The sequence below is a fragment of the Chaetura pelagica genome, unplaced genomic scaffold (genome assembly GCF_000747805.2).
Source record: "Chaetura pelagica isolate M959 unplaced genomic scaffold, ChaPel_1.0 scaffold258, whole genome shotgun sequence".
Lineage (NCBI taxonomy): Eukaryota > Metazoa > Chordata > Aves > Apodiformes > Apodidae > Chaetura > Chaetura pelagica.
Genome location: NW_009954333.1, coordinates 205,396 through 227,501, shown reverse-complemented (window position 1 = coordinate 227,501; position 22,106 = coordinate 205,396). Strand labels below are relative to the sequence as shown.

General features: G+C 35.1%; 1 protein-coding gene across 1 annotated transcript in view; it reads right to left on the bottom strand.

The window, feature by feature from the left end:
- GRIK2 (glutamate receptor, ionotropic, kainate 2) overlaps positions 1 to 22,106 on the bottom strand; it is a 208,889-nt gene that overhangs the window by 12,026 nt on the left and 174,757 nt on the right. The window contains exons 14-15 of the mRNA XM_010004187.1: positions 14,428 to 14,653; positions 3,246 to 3,496 (exon numbers count right to left, since the gene is read on the bottom strand). Of these exons, the coding sequence (XP_010002489.1) occupies positions 3,246 to 3,496; positions 14,428 to 14,653 (477 nt within the window). The remainder of the gene's footprint in view (positions 1 to 3,245; positions 3,497 to 14,427; positions 14,654 to 22,106) is intronic.

Here is a 22,106-nt window from a genome sequence, read left to right as displayed (position 1 = left end):
AGGAATGCAGTCAGGACAAGTCTTCAGTCTGCCATCTCCTACTCCTTCCTAATGTGTCAACTGGGATTCCAAAATTCTTCCACAGAGAAGGACAATGATTTGTCTTTCCAAGTACTACTCCCTCTGAAAAAAATATCAATGAGACCATGTACTAGCTAGGACTAGAGGAGTTATTTCACTCAAAATACACCCCAGGTTATCACATTGCTCAAATGTGTGTTTGAGGTAGAGAGCAAATTCAGAAGTATTGTCAACTGTAGCAAAACTACCCTTTTATTCCAAGCAGACCTAGTTCTGACCTGCTTATGGCTCAATGAGTTTTGAATGGCTAAAAATGACATCATAAAAGAGTCCATATATTCCTCTTTTCACATCCATTGTGAAAAGTGGATGATGTGAAAAGTGAAAATCAGACCCATTCTGGATCTTGTAGAAAACACTTAGGAAATCAGGACACTCATTTTTCAAACAAACCAGCCATAATGTCAGTGACTGACAGTCTAACTGTGATAGCATCCAGGCTTATCTTTACTTTGAAAAGGTGACATTAAAAGAAGAATGTCTCTGTATCTGGAAAATGCTGTGGTGGCACAAATTCGTGTGTGGTGGTCTGCTTATTGATATCTGTTTCCCCAAAAAATTGCAACCAGTGTCACTTGTTATCTTTGGATTTTTGAACACACCGGGAGTGTGGATGTTCTGAACCACTTTAGTTACAAGATGCAAAAGGTTTTTTAGCAAACAAAAAACATTTTGTCTGAAGCTTTTCTGAGCTCATCTTGCAAGATTTCACACCAGCCAATGTCTCTGTTTACATGTGCACTCCAGGAAAGGGATGACACTGAAAATACTAAAAAAAACCCTAGATTATATACTTTAAATCTGCATTGTTGACCTACTAGAAGAGCAACTTCTCTTCTTCTATTTTGAATACATTAAAAAGCAAACATACATATTCATATGTCCGTTTATATCCCAGGACACTGCATATATTCAGCAGCTGAAGTTAACTGATTTCCTTTTGTTTCATTGGTTGTTAATGTGATCTTTGATCTTCTCTGTCTCCAAATGTTGACAAGCATTATACAAATTCCAGAATGATACTCTGATTCTAAAGGGATGAAAGTATAAATGCTACCAAAAGCAAAGGCTCCTCTCTCCCTGTGGGGTAGCCAAAGTGGTGTTGTTTGCATGTTTTACTCATCCCAGCAGAGGGATGTAGGGACTGGAAATGGATGACAGTGCTGCTTACCTCCCCTTTGACTGCTGCTCCTCCATCTCCTAAGCAAAAGGAAGTTGCTAATATGGAGAGGAAGAAGAAGAAGTTCACTGAAGGTCTGTGTGGGCTGGGAGAAGAGTGGATGAGAAGATGCTGGGGTAGATCATGGGTAGGGATGCTGGTAAAGTCTTTCGGTTAATTTCACTTCATAAGCAAAGTTTCACTGAAATTCTATTGGTTTCCTGATACCAGGGTAAGTGGGTGTAGTGGGGAGGGGAGAGGAGGGAGGGGAGACATTGGCAGCAATGAGGACTCTTTCAACTGGCTCTTTCAACTGCTTCAGATTCACTTGGAACTTTTAAAATTGTCTCAATATGTGATGATCTGATAAGAACTTTCTGGTACAAATAGTGTTAAATGGTCAGATATCCTTAGTGATTGCTATCTCTAGCCATCATTAGCAAACAGAAAAAGAAACAAATAAAAAAAAAAAACAACAAAAAAAACCAAACAACCCAAGAAAACCAAAACCAGAAAATCATAGGGCTTAGAGAAACAAGCCCTTCCAGAAGTTTGTTTGCTTCCTGACACAGCTTCCAGTAATCTGTTACTGTCACATAAGATATGCATTCACACCCTGCAAAATACTGAAGTCATGTTACAAGATTATCAAAACAGTCCTATTTTTGAAGTGAGTGTTAAAAATCCATAAAAGCTAAACCAAATTATACTGATATCCATATGAAAGCCTTACCCGTGTTAAGAGTGGATAAAAATTATTGAGACCTACATGGGTTACGTAAATAACTACCATCTTTTTCCTCACAAATTCATTTCAGAAACATAACATTCTGGTAGTATGTCAACAGAAAGGAATCAGCCTGTTAATCCATCGAGAAGAGGAACTAAATCATCCTTTAACAATTTAATAAAATGTACCCATGTTCAAAACGTGTTTAGGACCTTGTGACCTCACATGTTGTGTGTTTTTAGAAAAAAAAAAAAAGCAAACTTCTTTAACAATATATTTGTAATGGGACATTGCCCAAAGTTCACCTCAAAGGAAGTGAAATAAACCGTAGATTTTCTTGTTAATAATTCCCATTACAAAAATTTATCAGTAGCATCTGGAAAAAATACCAATAGAAATGTAACTGTTGGGTTTACTACTGATTTATTAAATGAAATTATTAAATAGAAATATAGAAATTGCCATAGGTCACAAGCTCCTCAAAAGGAGAAGAAAAAAAGATAACTAGTAAAATCTCAATTTGCATAATTCAGAATATGTCATAGCAATTAAATGTATAGTTTGAGTTTAGGTTTAAACATGGGCACATATACAGAGTGAGATTTATTTATTTATTATGCAAAAATTATAATTCCCACTAAGAATTTCACAAGTTATTACTAGTGTTGGCACAATTACAGTATTGTGATTGTAAAAATTGAAATACAGAACAAACTAACACTAGAGTTTTGAAAACTGAGTCACTTTGAAATTACAGGACATCATATCAGTGGAAAAGCCACTAAAAGGAATCATGCTGAAATAATCTTTTTCCAGATGCTACCAGGACGACTTAGCAAAGAGAAACTTTCATAAAGAACATTTCTATAGAGACATTTTTAGATTGTTTCTTTGAGCTACAGACAGTTTGGCTTTTGAAAATCAGAATTATCTGTAGAAAATTAATGTTTCCCATTACAGGTTCGGATTTCTTCTTCATCCTTAAAATTAACCGCAGTGAACTTCCAGGAGTAAAAAGCTGTCTTTTTTCAGGCTTGAATAAGAGGAGAAATAGTCACTTGTCCTGAAATCTGGCTACAATTAAACACATTGAAGACAAATTAAAAGCTGTAAATATAAAACTCTGGGTTCTTTGCTGTGATCCTTTGTTATACAAGTACTGTACTCTACAATAAACAATCAATATACATCACCTACATTTTGCTACCAAATGCTTAAAATATTATTTAAGTAGACTATAAATACAAAAGAAAAATAAGAAAAGACAATATTTACCTTTTCCAACTGGGCATTTTTTTTTGATTTGTACAAAAACTCCCCCACTGCCACAAATACAGAAAGCACCAGTCCTGCTGCCAGCACGATGAATATTCCTCCAATATTTTGAACTCCCAAAGCACTGGCCTCTTTACTTTCCTCCTCTGGGCAGCCATTGCCTCTCCACCATTTCTCTTTCATCATGTGAAGTTTGCCTTCCTCTTGCAGCTGAAGAATTGCTATGGTGATCTTGTCTCTGTATGGTGAACCTAAAGAGACCATAGGGAACATCTGTTTCATGGGATGTATTTCAAGGAAAGCTAGTTATTCCTAATGAGAAGAAAATGTATGATAACATCACAGGAAAAACTATATACTCTACTATAATAATATTTATTGAAAAGCCATTTACATCTCACTGTGGTCACATAAGCACAATCCCACACACACTCACATATAAATACATATGTACAGTTTGATTCAGTTGCTGTTGCCTGTAAACAAAGCAACTTGATGTAACAAGTCCTATCACACTTAGTCCCACAGTCTCAAATATCTTCATGCTCATTTTTTATATCCAGAAAACTATTATTAACCTTTCCATTTCCATCAGACTTTTAATTATACAGTAGTAGATTTAGTCTAAAATGCACAAATCTACTGGCTGTTTCTTCATAGCTTTTTACCTTGAAGCTAATCCAAGTTCTGATATGTAATACTTTATACTATTACATTATTAAAAGAATAAACCACAAGTTATGCTTCAAGACCAAGCCACAAACATGCACAAGGTACCTTCCAAGCATATACTTAATTATTAACAGTACCAAGCAATACTCTCAGAAAGGTAAGGTTAAGCATGTTTGGATAACAGGGATATAATTTTTCACATTTTAATGTACTTCTCATAATTCAATATTATAGATGACATTATAATTTTGCAGCTTTTGAACATTTCATTATTTTAAGGGGCAGTTCAAATGGCAATGTCATATCTTTGTATGTCATCTACTCTTCATTATATAGTGCATAAGGACTTTTCAATGAGCATTTTAAAGTCTACATTAATTAATGAATAATGCCAATGGAAAAAGCTTTTCTGTTCTGAATGTTTGAGACTAAATCACATCAGTTAGAAGTGCTTTCTGTATTAAGATTAGTGCAATGTTTAAGGAGAGAACAAAGGCATCATTTTTCTTCTCCTCCTTCAAAAACAGGAACAAAAGACTCTTCACTGAAGTGGTAAAGAAATCCCAGGAGAAAAAAAAATATATATGAAATGGCATGACATCCCCTCTTTCATGTGATATGAATGCAATTCTACAAATAATCCCTTCTCTTTTTCTTTCTGTCATAATAATGTTTCTTATTACCTATAATTTTTACAGCGTCTCCTTTGGCTGAGGAGTAAAATGTGTTTTCATTAATTTGATACTTTTAAAAAAAATCCTCAGCATTCTTTAGAGACACTCACCACATTTGACTGTATCATGTACTGTGATTGACTGTGAAGGAGGTGAAGGAATGAGTGGATAGGGTATTTTATGCTTTCTGTGCTCTTGGAAAGCATACATATTCTTTAGGAATTTCATCCAAATTCTTCTTTATTTCTTCAAGTCCTTACATATCTAGAGCTTATCACGAGAATAAAGACAACAGCAAAGCGTTGCAGTGCCAGCAGGGATTTAAAACATAGAAAGGACCCTTAATTACAAAACACTCTGGTCTATTAGTTTTACTCCAGACTAAAAGGTGTAAAAAGCTGCCTCAAAACATTTGCTTTTCAAGAACTTGGGGTTTTAGCATCTGTATTTGGAAGATAATGATGTCCTGTACTCGAAGCTAAACTGTGTTTACATGGGACTACATAAGAAACTGAAAGAAAGGAAATAAACTCTTCTACTCTCTTTTGTAGGCAGGGGCCTAAGTCATAACATTTCAGAATGTCCTGATTATGAAGAAACTCTGCAAAATCCTGTGTTTGGTACATTTCTTCCGTCAGTTGGAAGGAAGTGATTAGTGTGGGGAAGTATAAGTGCATGCTATAAGCTTTAGGGGGATATTTTCAGCATTCCACTGCCTATAAATATTTAACAACAACAACATCTTAAATAACATAAGATTCTGAGAAGTAATCTTGAACCTAGTTTAAACCATCTCTGATCTGATAGGCTGCTTTCTAATTAAACTAATTTGCATTTCATTTCCACACTTGCTGTTGGTCTAAATATAGGCAGCATCAACTATTCTTCATGTATTATTTATATATCTAGGGACTAGATTTGTACAAGTACAGTTCTAGTCCATTTGAAGCGCTTAAAAAATTAATTAACTTAGGAATTCATAGACAGAAACTATAAAGCACATGCTAATCCTATCTACAACCAGCTAATTTTATGAGGATTTCATGAGAAACATGCAGTTAATAGTGATTCGGTTCAACAGTATCACTTACTGTTGGTGATTTGCAAAACTGGGCGCAAATATTTGGGGAGCAGACAGATTGCAGGGCCTCTGGTGCTCCTACTGCAGTATCTGTGTTTACTGTAGCTTGTTAACCTACCTTAAAAATTGTAATGTCACTAGTAAAAATCAAAGAAGATGACCAATTGCACACTGCTGCTGTTAAATGAAACATTTAAAATGTCACACTTCTGAAAAAGCTGGCATTCACTGCTGCAATTCTATTCTGAACAATTTACAATTATTTAAATTTATTGGCTCACATTTTGCAACCAACAATGAGTATACCTCATTATCTGATACTTCCAGAAAAGTCATTTTCTGTGTTGTTCATACTGATACAATCAGATATTAAGAGAATAAAAGAAGCATAGCAGCAATATTATTTCCTAAGATTTTATTTCCTCCTAGAAGCACCTCAAGTAGCTAAAAGTATCGCAGTCTGATCTGTGGATGATAAAGTCAAAGAAAATAAATAAAAAATATGGACAAGGCAACCAAATTACACTCTGGATGTTAAAATTGTTTCCTTGCAGAAATGAAAAAAAAAAAAAATCAGCAAGTAAATGTAAAAGATATTTGGCATTAACTAGTAGGTTTTGTTATTACTCCTATGACATGACTGAAAAATGAATCAAGCACCTCCATGAGATGCTGCAAGAAGGCCACGTCCTGTTTTTCTTGAGAGTTTTTAAATTAGTACATATTTCATATAACATAATTTACTGTTCAAGAGAAAAAAGAAAAATGAAGACAGAAACTTTAGGACTCCCAGTCAATGTATATAAGTCACAGTCATAAATCCATTACAATACTTTACATTTCAATATGTAACAAAAAGACAAACAGTTGAAAAATAAAAAAGAAAAATCTTGCCAGGTTGTACATGGGGGGAAGACTTGGAGGTGACAGACACACTAGTATTTAAAACTCTGTCTCAAAATCAGGGAAAAATATAATTATATAATCTTCCATTGAGTGCAGAGAAATGGATACATCCAGTGCAGAAATATCTGGGTTTATTTCTTCCCTCTCTTTTCCTAGTTCCTACAGCTTTCATTTCTTTATTGGTTGAAGAACTATTGCCATGAAAAACTGGGACTACAAGAGTTACAGAAAATTATCTATACATTATTTGATGATCACACACTAATTGCTGTTTGCAGGGATGAGAATTTCTGCCAGCAGAAGAATTTGACAACCTTCTGTTACAGATTATACTGTCCTTAGTGCTTTCCTCTGATCAATAAACTCAATGCAGTGATGCAGTTATCTGCTTATGAAAATTGAAATTATAATGAGAAGTGGGATTAATATTATCTGAAGTGTCTGTACAAAACTAAGATAACAAAGTCTCAGAAATACTGTAGAAGTTAAATACAGGTACGTTTTCTGCCCTGAAGTCTAAATGTATCAAGATTTATACACATAACAATGCTTAGTCAGAAATTCTGAACACATAAACTTTATATACTGAGATTTTGCTGCATACAGATTAGTATCTTGAAATCCTGCCGACCTGGCTGGTTTTGAAAAAAATTCCTACTAGATTATAATTTAGAAAAATCTTCTGTTAGATTACTCTTTTTTTGTTTTACTCATTCCATTAAATACAACAGGAATTGGAGCATATTGGGACCTGTTGAATGCCTCATGCATCACAGAGCCTGGAACACTTTCCAGGAATCTGTAGCATAGTCAGCCCTCAGCAATAAAGACTGACAGCCACAGTTCTAACATGCCGTAGAAAAGGAACAGGCAGATCAGGGGCACTGGCTGTAGGTGAAGCACTTAATTCAGCTCCACATAAATGTTTGCTTTTTTTAAAATTCACAGCCAGCTCTGCTTCTTAACTCCATTAACCCTCCCAAATTAGGGTGGGAGTGAAGCAACAGAAAGAAGGGTCAACATAGTTTGGTTCATTTTTCCTATCTGTGGATTCTGAAGTCTCCAAGAATCACATTCAAGAAAGAAGAGGGATTCTCTCAGTTCCCAATCCCTGGCTCTACTTTCAGAACCAGCTCATTTTCACATGAGATCACTGAGGACCCTTTCCAGGCCATAATGCCATTGCTGTGGCTGGGGATCTGATGCATTAAAAGTCTTTGAAAATCAAGCTAGCAAGCAACAAACACTGCATGGTGAAAAGAAGAGCAATAAATAAAATGAAAAGGCAACAGTTCCTGCAAACATGACACATGAGCAATTCCTCCTGTTTTGTTTTTTTTTTTTTGTTTTTTTGTTTTTTTTTTCCAAAATTTGGACCTCAGCTTAACTCCAAGTGAATAAGGCCCACCAACAAAAATAGAAAATAAAAAAATTAAAATAATTTAAAAGTCCATCAAAAAGAGATGTTCTCAGTTACAAAATTAGCCACGTCCATAAGAAGCAGCAATTGGCCAAGTATTTTTAAGAGTATAGAAGAAACCTGAGATCATTCCAGGATTGGATTCCATTCCATCCAGGAGATGGATGTCCATTCTAAATGTAGCTTTGATAACAGGTTTTCCTCATGACATTAAGTGAAGCACTTTTCCCTGTTTCATAGCTCTGAGCCTCACAGCAAATTTGTTGGTTTATATTTATGAAATGATCAGACATAACAGCATTCTCAACTCTGAGGTACACATAAATTAATAGCAAAGCCTCCCAGACACACAGAGTTTAAACACACTTCTGAAGTAATACTGAAAACATCTGCTATATTAATCAATTCAGAGGGGACATACATATTTTAATGTAGACAGGTGTGAAAATCTTGTTTCTCCCTCCCCAAGAGACAAGTAGCATTTATTTATATTTCCCACTCATTTATGATGAGTTAGGTTTAAATATTAATTAAAAGTATGCTTCTTGCTTCTCTGCCAGCTGTCCTTCTACTTCATTACGGACTCTTAGCCCATGGACTTAGATTTCTGGGCATGAAGAAGCCTTTTTCAAAGGTCTTTAAATTCTCCACAGGTTGTGTACAATAGTGGGAATAAAAATTTAAGTGGCAGGTCTATTATAAGAAGTTTTTGCAAATGTAATTTAGTTGTGTTGCCTATATATTAGAGTTCCTATTCTTGTCTTTCTGATTAAATGCAGAATTCTTAAATTCACTCTTATTTTCTAAAGGATGTATCAGGATAAAAGATTTAGCAGGATGGGCTAATGTTTCTCATAAAATCAGATTCTAATTATTAACCCTGAGGCTCTATTTTAAGGTAGCTATAGTGGTCAGTGTTATACATTTGCTGAATAAACTATTTGTTTAAATTCTATTTGAATCTAGCAGCCTATCACTAAGTTAGGAAGAAAACTATTGTATTGCATATATTAATAACTTAGATAAATATAAATATTTCATGAAGTCACATTCCTAGAAAAGGTATTAAATAGAAGAATATAAATTATTGCCTGAAATCCTTTATTTCTGCAGTGAAATCCTTAATTTGAGTGGAGTGTGAAATACTCTTTCTAGATTCTGCGTCTGATGAAATTATATGAATACTACTGTCTTCAAAATGTGCTTACTCCAAACAACATTTTAATTACATGCCACAAACCTACTTTTGGCTCTGATTTGCCAAAAATAAAATATCTGAATGCCTAACTAAAATAAATAAATAAATATTAAAATTATGGCTAAATTGACTTCTTGAAACTCATAGCTGAGTAGGCAAAATTTTGAGATTCTTTCAGAACAATGTACTGTGGGAAACACAAAGATGTTTTATTTGATATTTCTTTAAAATTTGCAGAAAAGAAAACTTCCCAAAAAATAGCACCTCTGAATCAATAGAATATGAGAGTCTTGAAGTTTTGCTTCATCCTTTGCACTTAAGTGGGTACACTGATATCTGGGGCCTGTAGCCCATGTATCTGTGCTAGGAGGCTGTTTAATTTATTCAAATACTTTTCTTTTTGATATGGGAGGTATAACTTGTTTATACCACAGCAGTTTCCAGCTTTCTATTGTGAATATAAAAACGTACACTGTGCAGACATATTCCATGTACTTATATGAATAATATTAGATACTTGAATCTGTTTTACTATTGGAAGTAATAGCAGTTTTGTATAATGAGTAGTTCTGTAAGACTTATCTCAGCAATGAAATATTGGTAGCTTGATCCACTTGGCATGTTGACCCCAAAATACATTGCTTAATTTCATTTGTATCCTGAAAATTGTATTTCACCCTCATGTACAGTGAAGAGTCTCTATATAGTTGGGACAGTGTACATTTCTTTTTTTAACAATTTTTAAGTGAACAATTAAATACTAAAGATAGCCTCAAAGCCTTTCCAGCATTTTTCAGAGCATCTTGATGGTCCATTACCATGGAAAGCAAAGGGGTATAAAGATCTTTTCCAACCTTGATGGTTCTCTGATTCTATGATTCTGTGATCACAGCCAAGAAAAGCTAAGTCAAAAAAACTAGAAAATGTGTAGAGAGTCAGGTAACATATTTAACTCACTATGTTTTACAACTGAGATATTAATGTTAGTAGCACAATTTATTATCTTGCAAAAACTGTACAGGAAGAAAACATTTAAAAATGTATATTGTGCCCTTTTCTCACTCTCTTTTTACCTCACAATTATCAGATATTGTAGGAACATCACTGCTAGACAGGCTAAAGCCCCCTCTTAATTTAAGTCTGTAACTTTCCACAGCTCAACAATCAGAGAGAAATAGTAATTACTACCTCCAGTTTCTTGTAGGTGCCATATCTCTCAAACACTAGTTTCTACTTTGTATTTCTTAAGAGTTACAATAAATATATGCAAATTTTTAGGAAGATTTACACCTACCATTTATTGTTTTTAAAATGTCAAAGGCATTGCTCTGCATGTATCTCCACATGTCCAGAGTTTGTCTGGCATGCACAGGATAGTCCTGGCTTGCCATGTAAGTGCAGATCATCTAAAATGTGTGGTAGATCTGCTCGTTCTGGAATGGGTTTGACATGTACACTTCAGGTGTACTTGACATGTACTTAACGTTCAACATAGAAGTAACTGGCAATTCAGTAGCAAATCTGCCCAAGCCAGATGGAAAGCAGCCTGCTGTCTAACATGCTGAAGAGAAAAAGGAATTTGGAAAAGAAATAAGAACCTGAAACCACTCCAGAGAGATGAAGATTTGCTTTTTTTTTTTTTTTAAATACTCATTATGGAAAATAATATTTGTCACATAATATTATTGTGTTTTACAGTATGTTGACTGTAAGAAAGCCATATTAACTGTGTCTCAGCAGGGCATGAAATGTGATTCTGGATAGACTTTTTTTCTCAAAAAAATAAGTTACATTTTAACTTTGATAAGAAGACCACAAGAATATGGAAGTATCCTGAAAATGTAGGGATCCTTTGCCGTGGTAAATTTATCCCAACAGGGAATATTCAAGCCCAAGCCTAATTTTAAGCACCTTTATCATGCATGATGAAGAAATGAGACATTTATAACTACTGAAAGTGATAAGCAACATTTTAAAGTGTCCATCATTAAAAGCAGAAGGTATTTTGCATATTCAAAAGGTTTGTCTCCCTCCTCCACTCCTGCTCCACTTTGTTTGCTTTCTGAGCCAAAAGTTCTCTAGTAAAGCAAGTGATACCTGATTCCTGGTTACAAACCTGTACACAAAGTTGCAAGGATAGAAAAGAAACTGGAACAAACACAACCCCAGTTACAAATAGGTTGTCATTACCTGCTCCAAAGTATCAGTTGCAGGCAAACATCTCATCCTAGATCTTGTCCTTCCCTTCTCATGTTACTATAAATGAAGCACTTCTAGCCTAGCATCAGAGATGATTGACTGAAAATTAATTCAAGTATATAAGTAGGTTACCTTCATTTATAAACATGTATCATGAGACTAATTCCTTGTATGTATAAGTCATTAAATTCACTATTTCTAGTTTATTTTTCAGTGCTCTGGGTGTCATATGTGACATATTAACTAAAGCTATTGGCAAAGATACCATACAGAATGCTAAAGGTGATCCTACTTTGTACCAAGAGTACATAATTTCCTTCATCAAGCTACATTTTAGCAATGTAAACGTTTACTTCACAAGTGCTTTTAGAAGGATTCAAATAATCCTGTATAATGTATTTTGCTTTTTGTTTGAAAGGCTTTGATACACATTAATTGCCTGATCTGCTGGTTTTTCCTCTTATCTTGTGCAACTTTCTTTCTTGGAATTTAAAACTTTCACATCGTAAGCAGAGAGCTTTTACTGTAGTACTCCAAGCTGGTACTGTATTTGGGTGGTTGCATTTTCCAAGTTATTATCTTATCATAAATTACTCTGATAGCATTTTTTTCTGTTAGCAAAGCTTTTAGCTTTCCTACTAGTAACTACTTAGATTCAAGTAAATTATGTTCTCACTATTATTCTATTAGTTTTCAAAAAGAACAAGCTATGTCACTCCTACTTCCTTTGATGGTGTTCTCCAAAAGTACCAAAATCCATTTGATTGTATTCATCATAAGGCCTGTACCTGCTGTATTCTACAAATTCAATCTTATATGCAAAAACTTCTGCAACTTCAAGCCACTATTCCAGGATAAACTGGATGATAATGAAGAAATTATAAAAAATAAAAATAAAGTGGGTATTCTTTTGCAAACTTGCTGAAATGACATCTATACCTTTCAGATACTGTGTATCTAACACAAATAATTCTGATTTGTTCTATTCAGACATCTGTTTCTTTCCAAATAAACAAATACAGTAATATGTGCTTTGTGAAACTATTACACTGTAGGTTTCCAAGCACCTCTAAGCTCCTGGACAAACTCAAACACAAAAAGGAATTCTACAGATGGTAGAAGCAAGGACAAATAGCCTCAGAGAACAACAGAGAAATCATCCAAGCAGCCAAGGGTCAAGTTAGAAAAGTGAAAACTCTGACATCAAGGGCAATAAGAAAAGCTACTATAGGTATGTCAGCTATAAAAGGAAGACTAAGGAAAACATGGGACCTGTCTGGAAGGAAATGGGAGACCTGGTTATCCAGGATATGGAGAAGGCTGAGGTACTCAGTGACTTCTTTGCCTCAGTCTTCACCGATGAGCACTCAAGCCACGCTGCTCAACTCTCAGAAGGCAAAGGCAGGAACTGGGAGAATGGAGAACAACCAAGAATAAGGGCAGATCAGGTTATACACTATCTAAGGAACATGAAGTTGCACAATTCCATGGGACCTGACTAGGTACATCCAAAGGTCCTGAGGGAACTAGCAGATGAAGTTGAAAAGACACTATCCATGATATGTGGAGAAGTTGTTAGTCTCCTGAAGTTCCCACTGACTGGAAAAAGGGAAACATAACCCAAATTTTTCAAAAGGGGAAAAGAAAGGCCTAGGGAACTACAGGCCAGTCTTACCTCTGTGCCCAGCAATATCATGGAGCGGATCATCCTGGAAACTATGCTGAGACACATGGAAAATAAGGGTGTGATTTGTGACTGTCAGTGTGGCTTTACTAAGGAAAAAATGGTACTTTCTATGATACAGTTAGCTTTGGTGGATAAGGGATGAGCAACTGACATTATCTATATGGACTTGTGGAAAACATTTGACACTGTCCTGCATGGCATCCTTTCTCTAAATTGGAGTGACACAGACTTGAGAAATGGACAACTTGGTAGATTAGGAATTGTTTGGGTGGTTGCACCCAAAGAGGTGCAGTCAATTACTTGATGTCCAAGTGGAGACCAGTGACAAGTGACATTTCTCAGGGCTTGTTACTGGGACTAGCACTGTTTAATGTCTTGGTGAGCAATATGAACAGTGGCATTGAATGAAACCTCAGCAAGTTTGTTATTAACACTGAACTGCTTGGTGTGGGTGACACACTGGAGGGAAGGGATGACATCCAGAGTGACTTGACATGCTTGAGATGTGGGCTCTTGCAAACTTCATGAACTTCAACAAGGCCAAATGCAAAGTTTTGCACCTGGGCCAGGATAATCTGAAGCATAATTACAGCTTGGGAGTACAATAGATTGAGAACCGTCCTGAGGAGAAGGACTTGGGAGTGCTTCTTGATAAGAAGCTTAACATAAGCTGGCAATGGTCACTGAAATTATTGTATCCCATCCTGCAGATTCTAGCAGACAAGCTAATGTCTGTAGTTGGTAACTGCAACTTGCAACTAAAGTATTGCACCTAGTCAAGAACACCTGACTTGGAAAATATTTGCAAGATTGGAATTGCTCTGCAAAACCATATTCCACAAGGTTAATTCAGGTTTTTTGTTGTTGTTGTTGTTGTTGTTTTCTGTGGATTAAACATTGCATACTATGGAATCTTTCGTCCTCTTAAGAATCTCAGTGATTAGCCTTCTTAGTATAGAAGTATTACTCCAACTGGCTATTACAAGCCTTCATTCTCTAAAGAAAGGCATAAACTTTTAGAAAACTTTTTTCAATAAAATAAAGTGCTGTGAAAAGTACTTGTTGTTGTCATTGTCGTTGATCTTATGGAAGGCACCATATAAGAGAAATCTACCTTATGAAAATGTCCAATTGTTTATAAAATTATTATTTTTTTTCTGTTTAGAAAATTCAATGAAATGGACATACATTGATAAAATATGAAATATTTTTCCCAGGTCAGAGAAAGAGAATGAGAAAAAAATGTTAGCAATTTAGAGAAGGCAACAATGTATGGGAGGTTTTTGGTGCTACTGCAGCAACTAAGATTAATGAACAGAGAACAAATGGTTGACACATAACCTACCCATGGGAGTTCCAACGCCATAACCTTTTGAGTCTATCAGGCCTCCAATCTGTGTTAGGTTACAGTTCCGTTGTGTGACAAACTCAATGGTTGTTGACTCCATTAAAAATGCATAATCAGAGGTAAGCACACGCTGGATACCTTCTTCATTGCTTTTGACAAGTACTGACTGTCTCCTGCTACTCATGAAGGCCCACATCTTGTCGTAAGTGGAGATTTTTGATTTCTGAAAGACAAATGTTAGATGCAACATGAATAACAATGATATACTTAGAAGAGTGAAAGCAAATCCTCATGTTGCACATTGCGCTCTTAATATATTTTACTGTGCATTATGTTTTCCTAAGTTATTCTTCTTAGGGTGCCTGTACCTTTCATCTCATCTGTACCTCTCCTCTTGCCTGTGTAAAACTAAGCAGCTAGACATATTCTGACAAAAAAATAAAAAATAAAAATGTACAGTATCTTTAGTTTATCTAGTCTTTAATTTTTTGTAATTTTTTATGCAGGAGGAAGGCCTTTAAATATTAGAGATAAGTGGAAAACCATGAAGTATTTCACTGTAGACAAATTCATCAGCAACACTGATGAGTGATATAGGATAATCTGTAATTTCTGGCACTTGTGAAATTTTTCTTGTATTTCAATCACTTAGCTACTTCCAAGCAATTCTGAAAACCTAATGCACAGTGCGGTAAACTGAAACACTCAGAGCACTTACAGGTGGCAGGATATGGAGCAAACATTTGTGAGGAAGAGGACAGCAAGTATTTTATCCATGGTACACTGAAAAAATACTTTGAAAAATAATTAAGTAAGAGGTGCTATCACACTCTGGTCATACTACTAGTAGCTTGCTTTTCTGAAGTTGACTACTAAAAGTCCTAAAAATTAGTATGTTTTCTGCTTTATTATTCCCAGAACGCAAAGAACTTTTGTGATAGGAAGAGAGAGCCAGTAGTTTGGAACAAAGTGATGTTGTGTAGCTGTAGAGGAGTTAGTTTCTTTCTTCCATCTCAGCTTCTTTAAAAAAACTATATTAACTTTTCTCATCTTTGTAGAATAGTGATTAAGAAGTGATAAATATTCGATAAATTGAAGGTTTTAGAAGTAGTGGACATTTTATATTACATTTAGTTCATCTGTTTAATAATGTTTCAAATTCAAGATGTATCAGAAAATGTTCAGTAATGCTAATTCTTGTCTAATGTACAAAATGTAGAAACAGAGCATGAGAACTAGTATAATAAGACTTTTTAAGGAGTCTTTTTTTAATGTCAGCGTTAAAAACAACGTTGCCGTCAGCTCTGTTGTATATAGTAAACAAAGATTGACACCACAAACCATTCTGAATTTCTAATGATTGGCAGCCATAAATTCTGCCCCAGAGAAGAATTAGCAGTGTATGTGAAATTAAAATAACATTTATTTAGAAAAAAAAAACAACACATTACTTTATCCCCCTGCAGAGCTACAATCCAAGAGTTATTTCACTCTGCCTGAGGACTTAGCAAATCAAGCATTTAACTAACTCCAATGTCAGTGTTAACAAAACTGAAGAATTTGAAGACTCTGCATGGACACATTGTTACTGAACTGAGTATAGTCTGTGGTTAATTGGAAAGATTTTTAGTAACAATGATAGGGGAATTAATTTCTTTTCACAATATACTATGAGTGCATAGAATAGAGAAGACCAAATAGATATGATCTCTCCTCATAGGGCTTGTTTCAAAAACCAATTAATTATTGCAAGCATTTAATATTGCACTGTAACAAAATACACTTTAAGCAATGCACATTAGCTCTGTAGGAATCTAACTTACTCTGTAATACAGAAAGGATGGCAAATTAACCTTAGAAAGATTTGTAAAATTTTACCAAGAACCTATATTTAACTATTCTACATACATGCTTTACCCAGTATACAAACCTAACATTTTAACCACTACAAATAATATGAGCAAAATAAAAAATTTTCAGAGAAAACAATTTTAGTAAACTTTTAGATACTGGTTGCTGACACAAATAAGATAAAATAAAAAATAAGGAATTAATTGTAAGACTTGTATCTCTATATTTCTGGGTGGGGAAAAAAAATAATTAAAAAAATAATAATTACAGGATGAAAAAATGTTACTAGGGGGATGGTTTCTCTCTATTGAACAGCTAGAACACTTGCCTAGAGGATAGATGGGGAAAGGCTTTTAACCAGAGAGAGCAGTGATAGTATGAAGGGTAATGGTAGTGTAGACTTAGGTTAAACATCAGAAAGTTCTTCATCATGAGGGTAGCAAAACACTGGAATGGGTTGGCCAGGGAGGCTGCAGATGCACCTGTCTGGAGGTGTTCAAGGCCAGGTTGGCTTGGACCTTGTGCAGCCTGGTCTAGTGTGAGCTGTCCCTGTTCATAGCAGGGAGGTTGGAACTGATGATCTTTAAGGCCCCTTCCAACCTTAACATTCTATGATTCCATATGAAAAAAATACAATATCCTCTAAGGGACAGAGTGCTCATATTATGAAGGCTGATTTAATCAGATTGGATGAAGCCACAGCTAGTTTTGAAAAAGAAGGGAAACAATTGCAAACAAAATCAGAGAAAGGTCCTGAGCAGGATAGCTCACTTAGTGGAAAAATTAAAATCAAACAAACAAACAAACATAAAAGGATAAAAAGTCTACAAATGAATAGTGAGATTGTAGAAGGTAACACAAACCCTAGAACATCAGAACACATGCTTCACTACTGTGAAGCTGAGAAGAGTGATAGAAAGTACACAGTGATTCTTGTATAGGTGGAACACCAGTGTTTTTGCACTGCTTTCTTCTACCTCTAAAACTAAAAGTCAGAACTGAAATGATACCAAGAGATCATCTATTTGTGACTCCTAAATTCTGACTAGTGCTTAGAACTTTGTAGCCAAAAAAAAAGTGCATAGTACAGGTTATGGGATTTATTACATGCAAAAGAGAATAGCTCAACTGAAGAAGAAAAAATGTTTGATTCAGGAACATACAACAAGTGGTTTTCCTCAGTGTTTGGCAAAGTACTCAGCAGACTCAAGTGACTAAAATCAAGAAGCCAGAATAATCAGAAGCAGAGGAGCCCATTTGACATTGAACTAAAGAGATTGACACTCCAATATGTACAATTTGCTTCTTGTGGTTACAGTTGTGTCATTCATAGTGATAGAAGGAGATGTTGAAATTTGCATTATGTTTCCATCTTCTTTCACTGTGTGCAAATCAGTCTCGTTAATCAACTTATATACACCATCAATGAAGTGTATTATTTTATCTGGGTTAGTTCACCATATTATTTCATCTAACTGGAAATCACTGTCTGGAAATCCAACCTAAGTTGAAATCAACTGGAAATGATGTCTGTATCAGATAACCTGTGGTGACATGATTTATCATGCTTGTGTTCCCTCAATAACACTGAAGACAAGACAGAGTAGTAAGAAAGCTGTCTATGCTTTGCAAGGCTTGAATTTCACTGGCATAAAGAGATAACTAGCAGAAAAGTAGGAAATAAAAAGTTTAAGCAAATTTTAAAAAATATGTATCTCCCTGGTGCATAAAATTGTAACTCTTACAATGATATTCAGAGGATACTGTCTATGACATACTCAGCATTCATAAGTTAAAGATTATTGGAAGATAATTGTGCATGTCAGGGACCAGAAAATTAAGCATGACATAGACTCTAAGTTAATCTAATGCTATATACAAATGTGAGGCTGGAAACAGAAGGAATCATCGTTAGTGATGTGTTAGTCACTGCTCTATCCTGAAGCACTGCTTAGGAAACACAAATGACTGAGTAGTGAGACTCCAGATCACAAGGTTACAAAAATATCAGGACATTAAATGAATGCTAGTATAAATAAAGATCAAAGGACAGGGAAGGAGACCTCATGATACAAGACAAGATTGGATAAATGCAAGGAAAAACATGCCAGGGAAATTCTGATATTTTTCTGTATTGAGATTTTTTATTTTAATGGTAGCTTCCAACTTCTTTCCTGGCTTCTAAAAGCATTTGGGTGTCACAGACAATACTTCAGCTTTGCTTTCACCCATGCAATACTTAAACTCAAAAGAGTAACAAAGGAAAAATTAAAGGTGATTGAGACTAAATTTTAAATGGGGGGAGGGGTGAAGTAAAAAATATTCTGAAGCCCAGTTCTTATATATTTAAGAAAGCACTCTCTACCACATAAGAATTAAACCATTACAATTTTTATGAAAAAAAACAAACAAAAACAAAACAACAAACAAAAACAAAACAAACCCACATGATCCCAGTCCTAATACACTATTTTCCATGTATGACACTGTCTTTAACAGCTATGTGACTTCTGTTTTCCCGAGCATTGCATTGTTAGTAGACATAGGCCATTTTTCTTAAAGGTGTTTGGTTTATGAGTTTTTCTTTAAGGTCAAAGGAAGAACCATGTACATTTATTCTGACAATCTGTAACACACAGACTATGAAATGCCACTTCTGAATTACTTCAGTAAGCTCATTACTTAGGTGTTTACACTAAGGAAAAGGATGGCATACGAGGAGTGCATTCATAAAGACCCATCCATATGAGCCCAATGTGGTCTTTCACAACACCCTTGATGACAAATTGGTAGGATATGAACTGGACAGATGGAACACCTACAGGTGGAGAACTACCTGAGATATTGATCTTGAAGGGTGGTAGTTAATACCTCAAGGCCAGATTGGCATCTGGTCATGAATCTAATCTGAAAAGGACTTATGGAAGCAAGAGGACAGCAAACTGAAAGTAAGCAAGCAGCCCAACCTTGCAGTTGGAAAGCAAACTACAGACTGTATCAGCAAGACTATAGCCAGCAGAAAAAGGGATGTGATTAATCCACACTATGTAGCACTTGTCAAGCCACACCAGGAACACTGTGTCCAGTTTTGGTCCTCCAGGTTCAAGAGAGACATTAAAATTTAAGAGTGTCCACCAAGGTGATCAGAAGGTTGTAAGTCTTAACTTACAAAGGCAGATTGATGGAAAAGGTGGTGTTCAACCTAGAATGGAAAGCTTACACAGAATCTAATCACATTTTCTAAACCTAAGGAGAAGGTTAGAGAGAAGTTGAAGATGTTTGGTGATTAAGATGTTTGGTGACAGAAAAAGAATGATCCAAGTGCTTAAGGAAAATTCTGGATGGGTATAAGAAAAAAATTCTTCATCATGATAACAACTGAGCACTGGAACAGGTAGCCCAGGCAAGTAGTGAAATCAGCTCACTGGAAAGGCTTGACATGGGCCTGAATAAACTAATCTAAGGCCTTTCTTTCAATTAGGAAAGTAGATCTCCTCCAATAAAAGGAAGTGAACTCTCGAGGTCCCTTCCAAATTTGAGTTTTCATGCATTCCTGTGATAGGTATGAAGTTATATACAGCTGGAAACTTTAAATTTTGAAGTTGAGCAATTTCAAGAAAAAAACCAAAACCAAAACCTAGTTTCCTGTTAGGTGAAAAAAACCCCAAACCAAACCAAACAAAAAAATAATTGTGAACTTACGTAGTTTACGCATCAAAGCAAAAGGAAGCCCATTATTAGCCAGAGAATCATGTTTTCCTCTTTTTTAACTTTTCAGTCCTTTCAAATTTCATCCCAATTGTTTCATATATGGAACTTTGGAAATCCAAGCTGAACTCTCCATAAAATACGATAATTTTATTCATTGCTTATTAATTTGTGTAGGTCTGACATTTAGTTTTGACACATGCCCTAAATCTGCATAGCTGTGAAATAAGCTAGAAAATGAATTTTCTGGTGTTCTTAATAATGGCAAAAGCACTAATGTATCTCAAGACTTTTTCTAAGCATAAGAATGCTAGATGTTAAATTTAGGCAAGGAGAACATTGCAGATTATTTTCTTATGTCTCATAGCTGTTCTAACACATTTGGGTTATGTCTCCAATATTTTAGGCCACGGAGGATTACTGCTATTAAAATAGAGATAAACAATTGAATACATTTCAAATCATAATATGAAACGATTAAAGTTGAGAGAACAAACCAACAGTCTTAAGTAAAGGATGTGTTAGAAATTTTGGAATTGACCTTGAATTCAAAGATAAATCCATCTGAAGGAATTTTAACACTTGCATAAATGAAAACAAATTGTAAATAAACCTAAATAGCTTGCTTGTTTGCCTGAGATCTCACCAAATGGAAACTTGCAAAGGCTCATTGCTAATGTTCAAATATCTATCAATGGCCAATGATGTGTTTGCTCCACTGTGCATTACGATACTTGTTTCTGTAATTTATATCTGTATACTTTCTTCAAACTGCTTAACATTTCTGAAGTGGGCAAAAATGGGATCCTGATCCTTGCAGGGACTCCTGAGCTACACAGCAATATATGTGAATCATTATAAATATCAGAATCAGTTACAGAAATCTAAATGGAAGACACCAGGTCTTACTAGGTTTTTTGCTTCACATAGTATCAATATATGTTCTGTTTCCAGATATTTTGTTTTAAATAATCCATTTAAATTTGTTTTAATAACCAAAATAAGCCTTAGCTAATTCTACACTCCAAAAGCAAGTGCTGTTATTTGAGGCAGCAGAGGCAGTACATGTACCAATTTTGACATAGCTGAGCACATTATGTATAAAATGCAATTTGGTCTTAATTGCAAATCTACATCTGATGCCTCCATAATAAAATATGATGCCATGGACATTCCAAGTTCTTAATTCACATAAATGCAGTGTACAGTTTTGAATCACTGCTATAGGCTAAAGCGGAGCTTTAACAAATCACTGTGCTAATCGCTAGCATCTTAAGTATACTGAAAATACACATTCCTCCCCATGCTGGACAGCAGTCCAGACTTAAATCAGCTTAGCTGTCCTCTATTACCCAACAGACAGACTGTGTTAATTAAAATGAACTTTTGAGTATCATTTGATTTTCTTAGTAGATTAGCAACCAGTTATAAATGCACACTTTGTAGTACTGTTTTTTCTTTATTGTCTCCTAGGACTATGAGATTGGTGTTGTTTCCATCATTAAAGAAAATTGGAAGACACTCACTTTTTTGATCAGACTAGTCTCATTGACTCTCACCCTCTGACCTCACAACATTTCTTTTCTACTCTCCCCCCCCTTTGTTTTTTTGTTCCACCCCTGTTTTTTCAGAACTGCTGAGGCCTGAAAAACTCTAAGTGAACCAGCCGATTAAGATTTTATTGTGTCAGCATAAAAACAATAAAACCAATGCATAGAACACTCTCTCCTCCATAACAGCAGTTTTCACGGTCCATAGAGCACAAATGAAAAAAGGTAGGAAAGGTGTTTCTGCCAAGAATAGAGCTACAAGGAATGAAAAATGCAGTGTTCAGAGAAAGACATTTTTACTCTTGCCCCAATTGTGCTGACTTTTTGTTTTAAAAACCAAAGATTTTGAACAAATGTTAAATATTTAAAGTAATTTATGGTTAAAAATTCCAACCTTAATGCTATTGAAATAAGTCTTCACTATCAGCTTTGACCTGGAAATAACTAAGGATTCTCTGTCTCCCAAATCACTAATGGATTTCAGAAAACTTCCTTACCTTTTATACCAAAATGATTTATAGTCCTCTACTGAATTATGACTAATGTTACAATGGTTCTTTTTGTAAA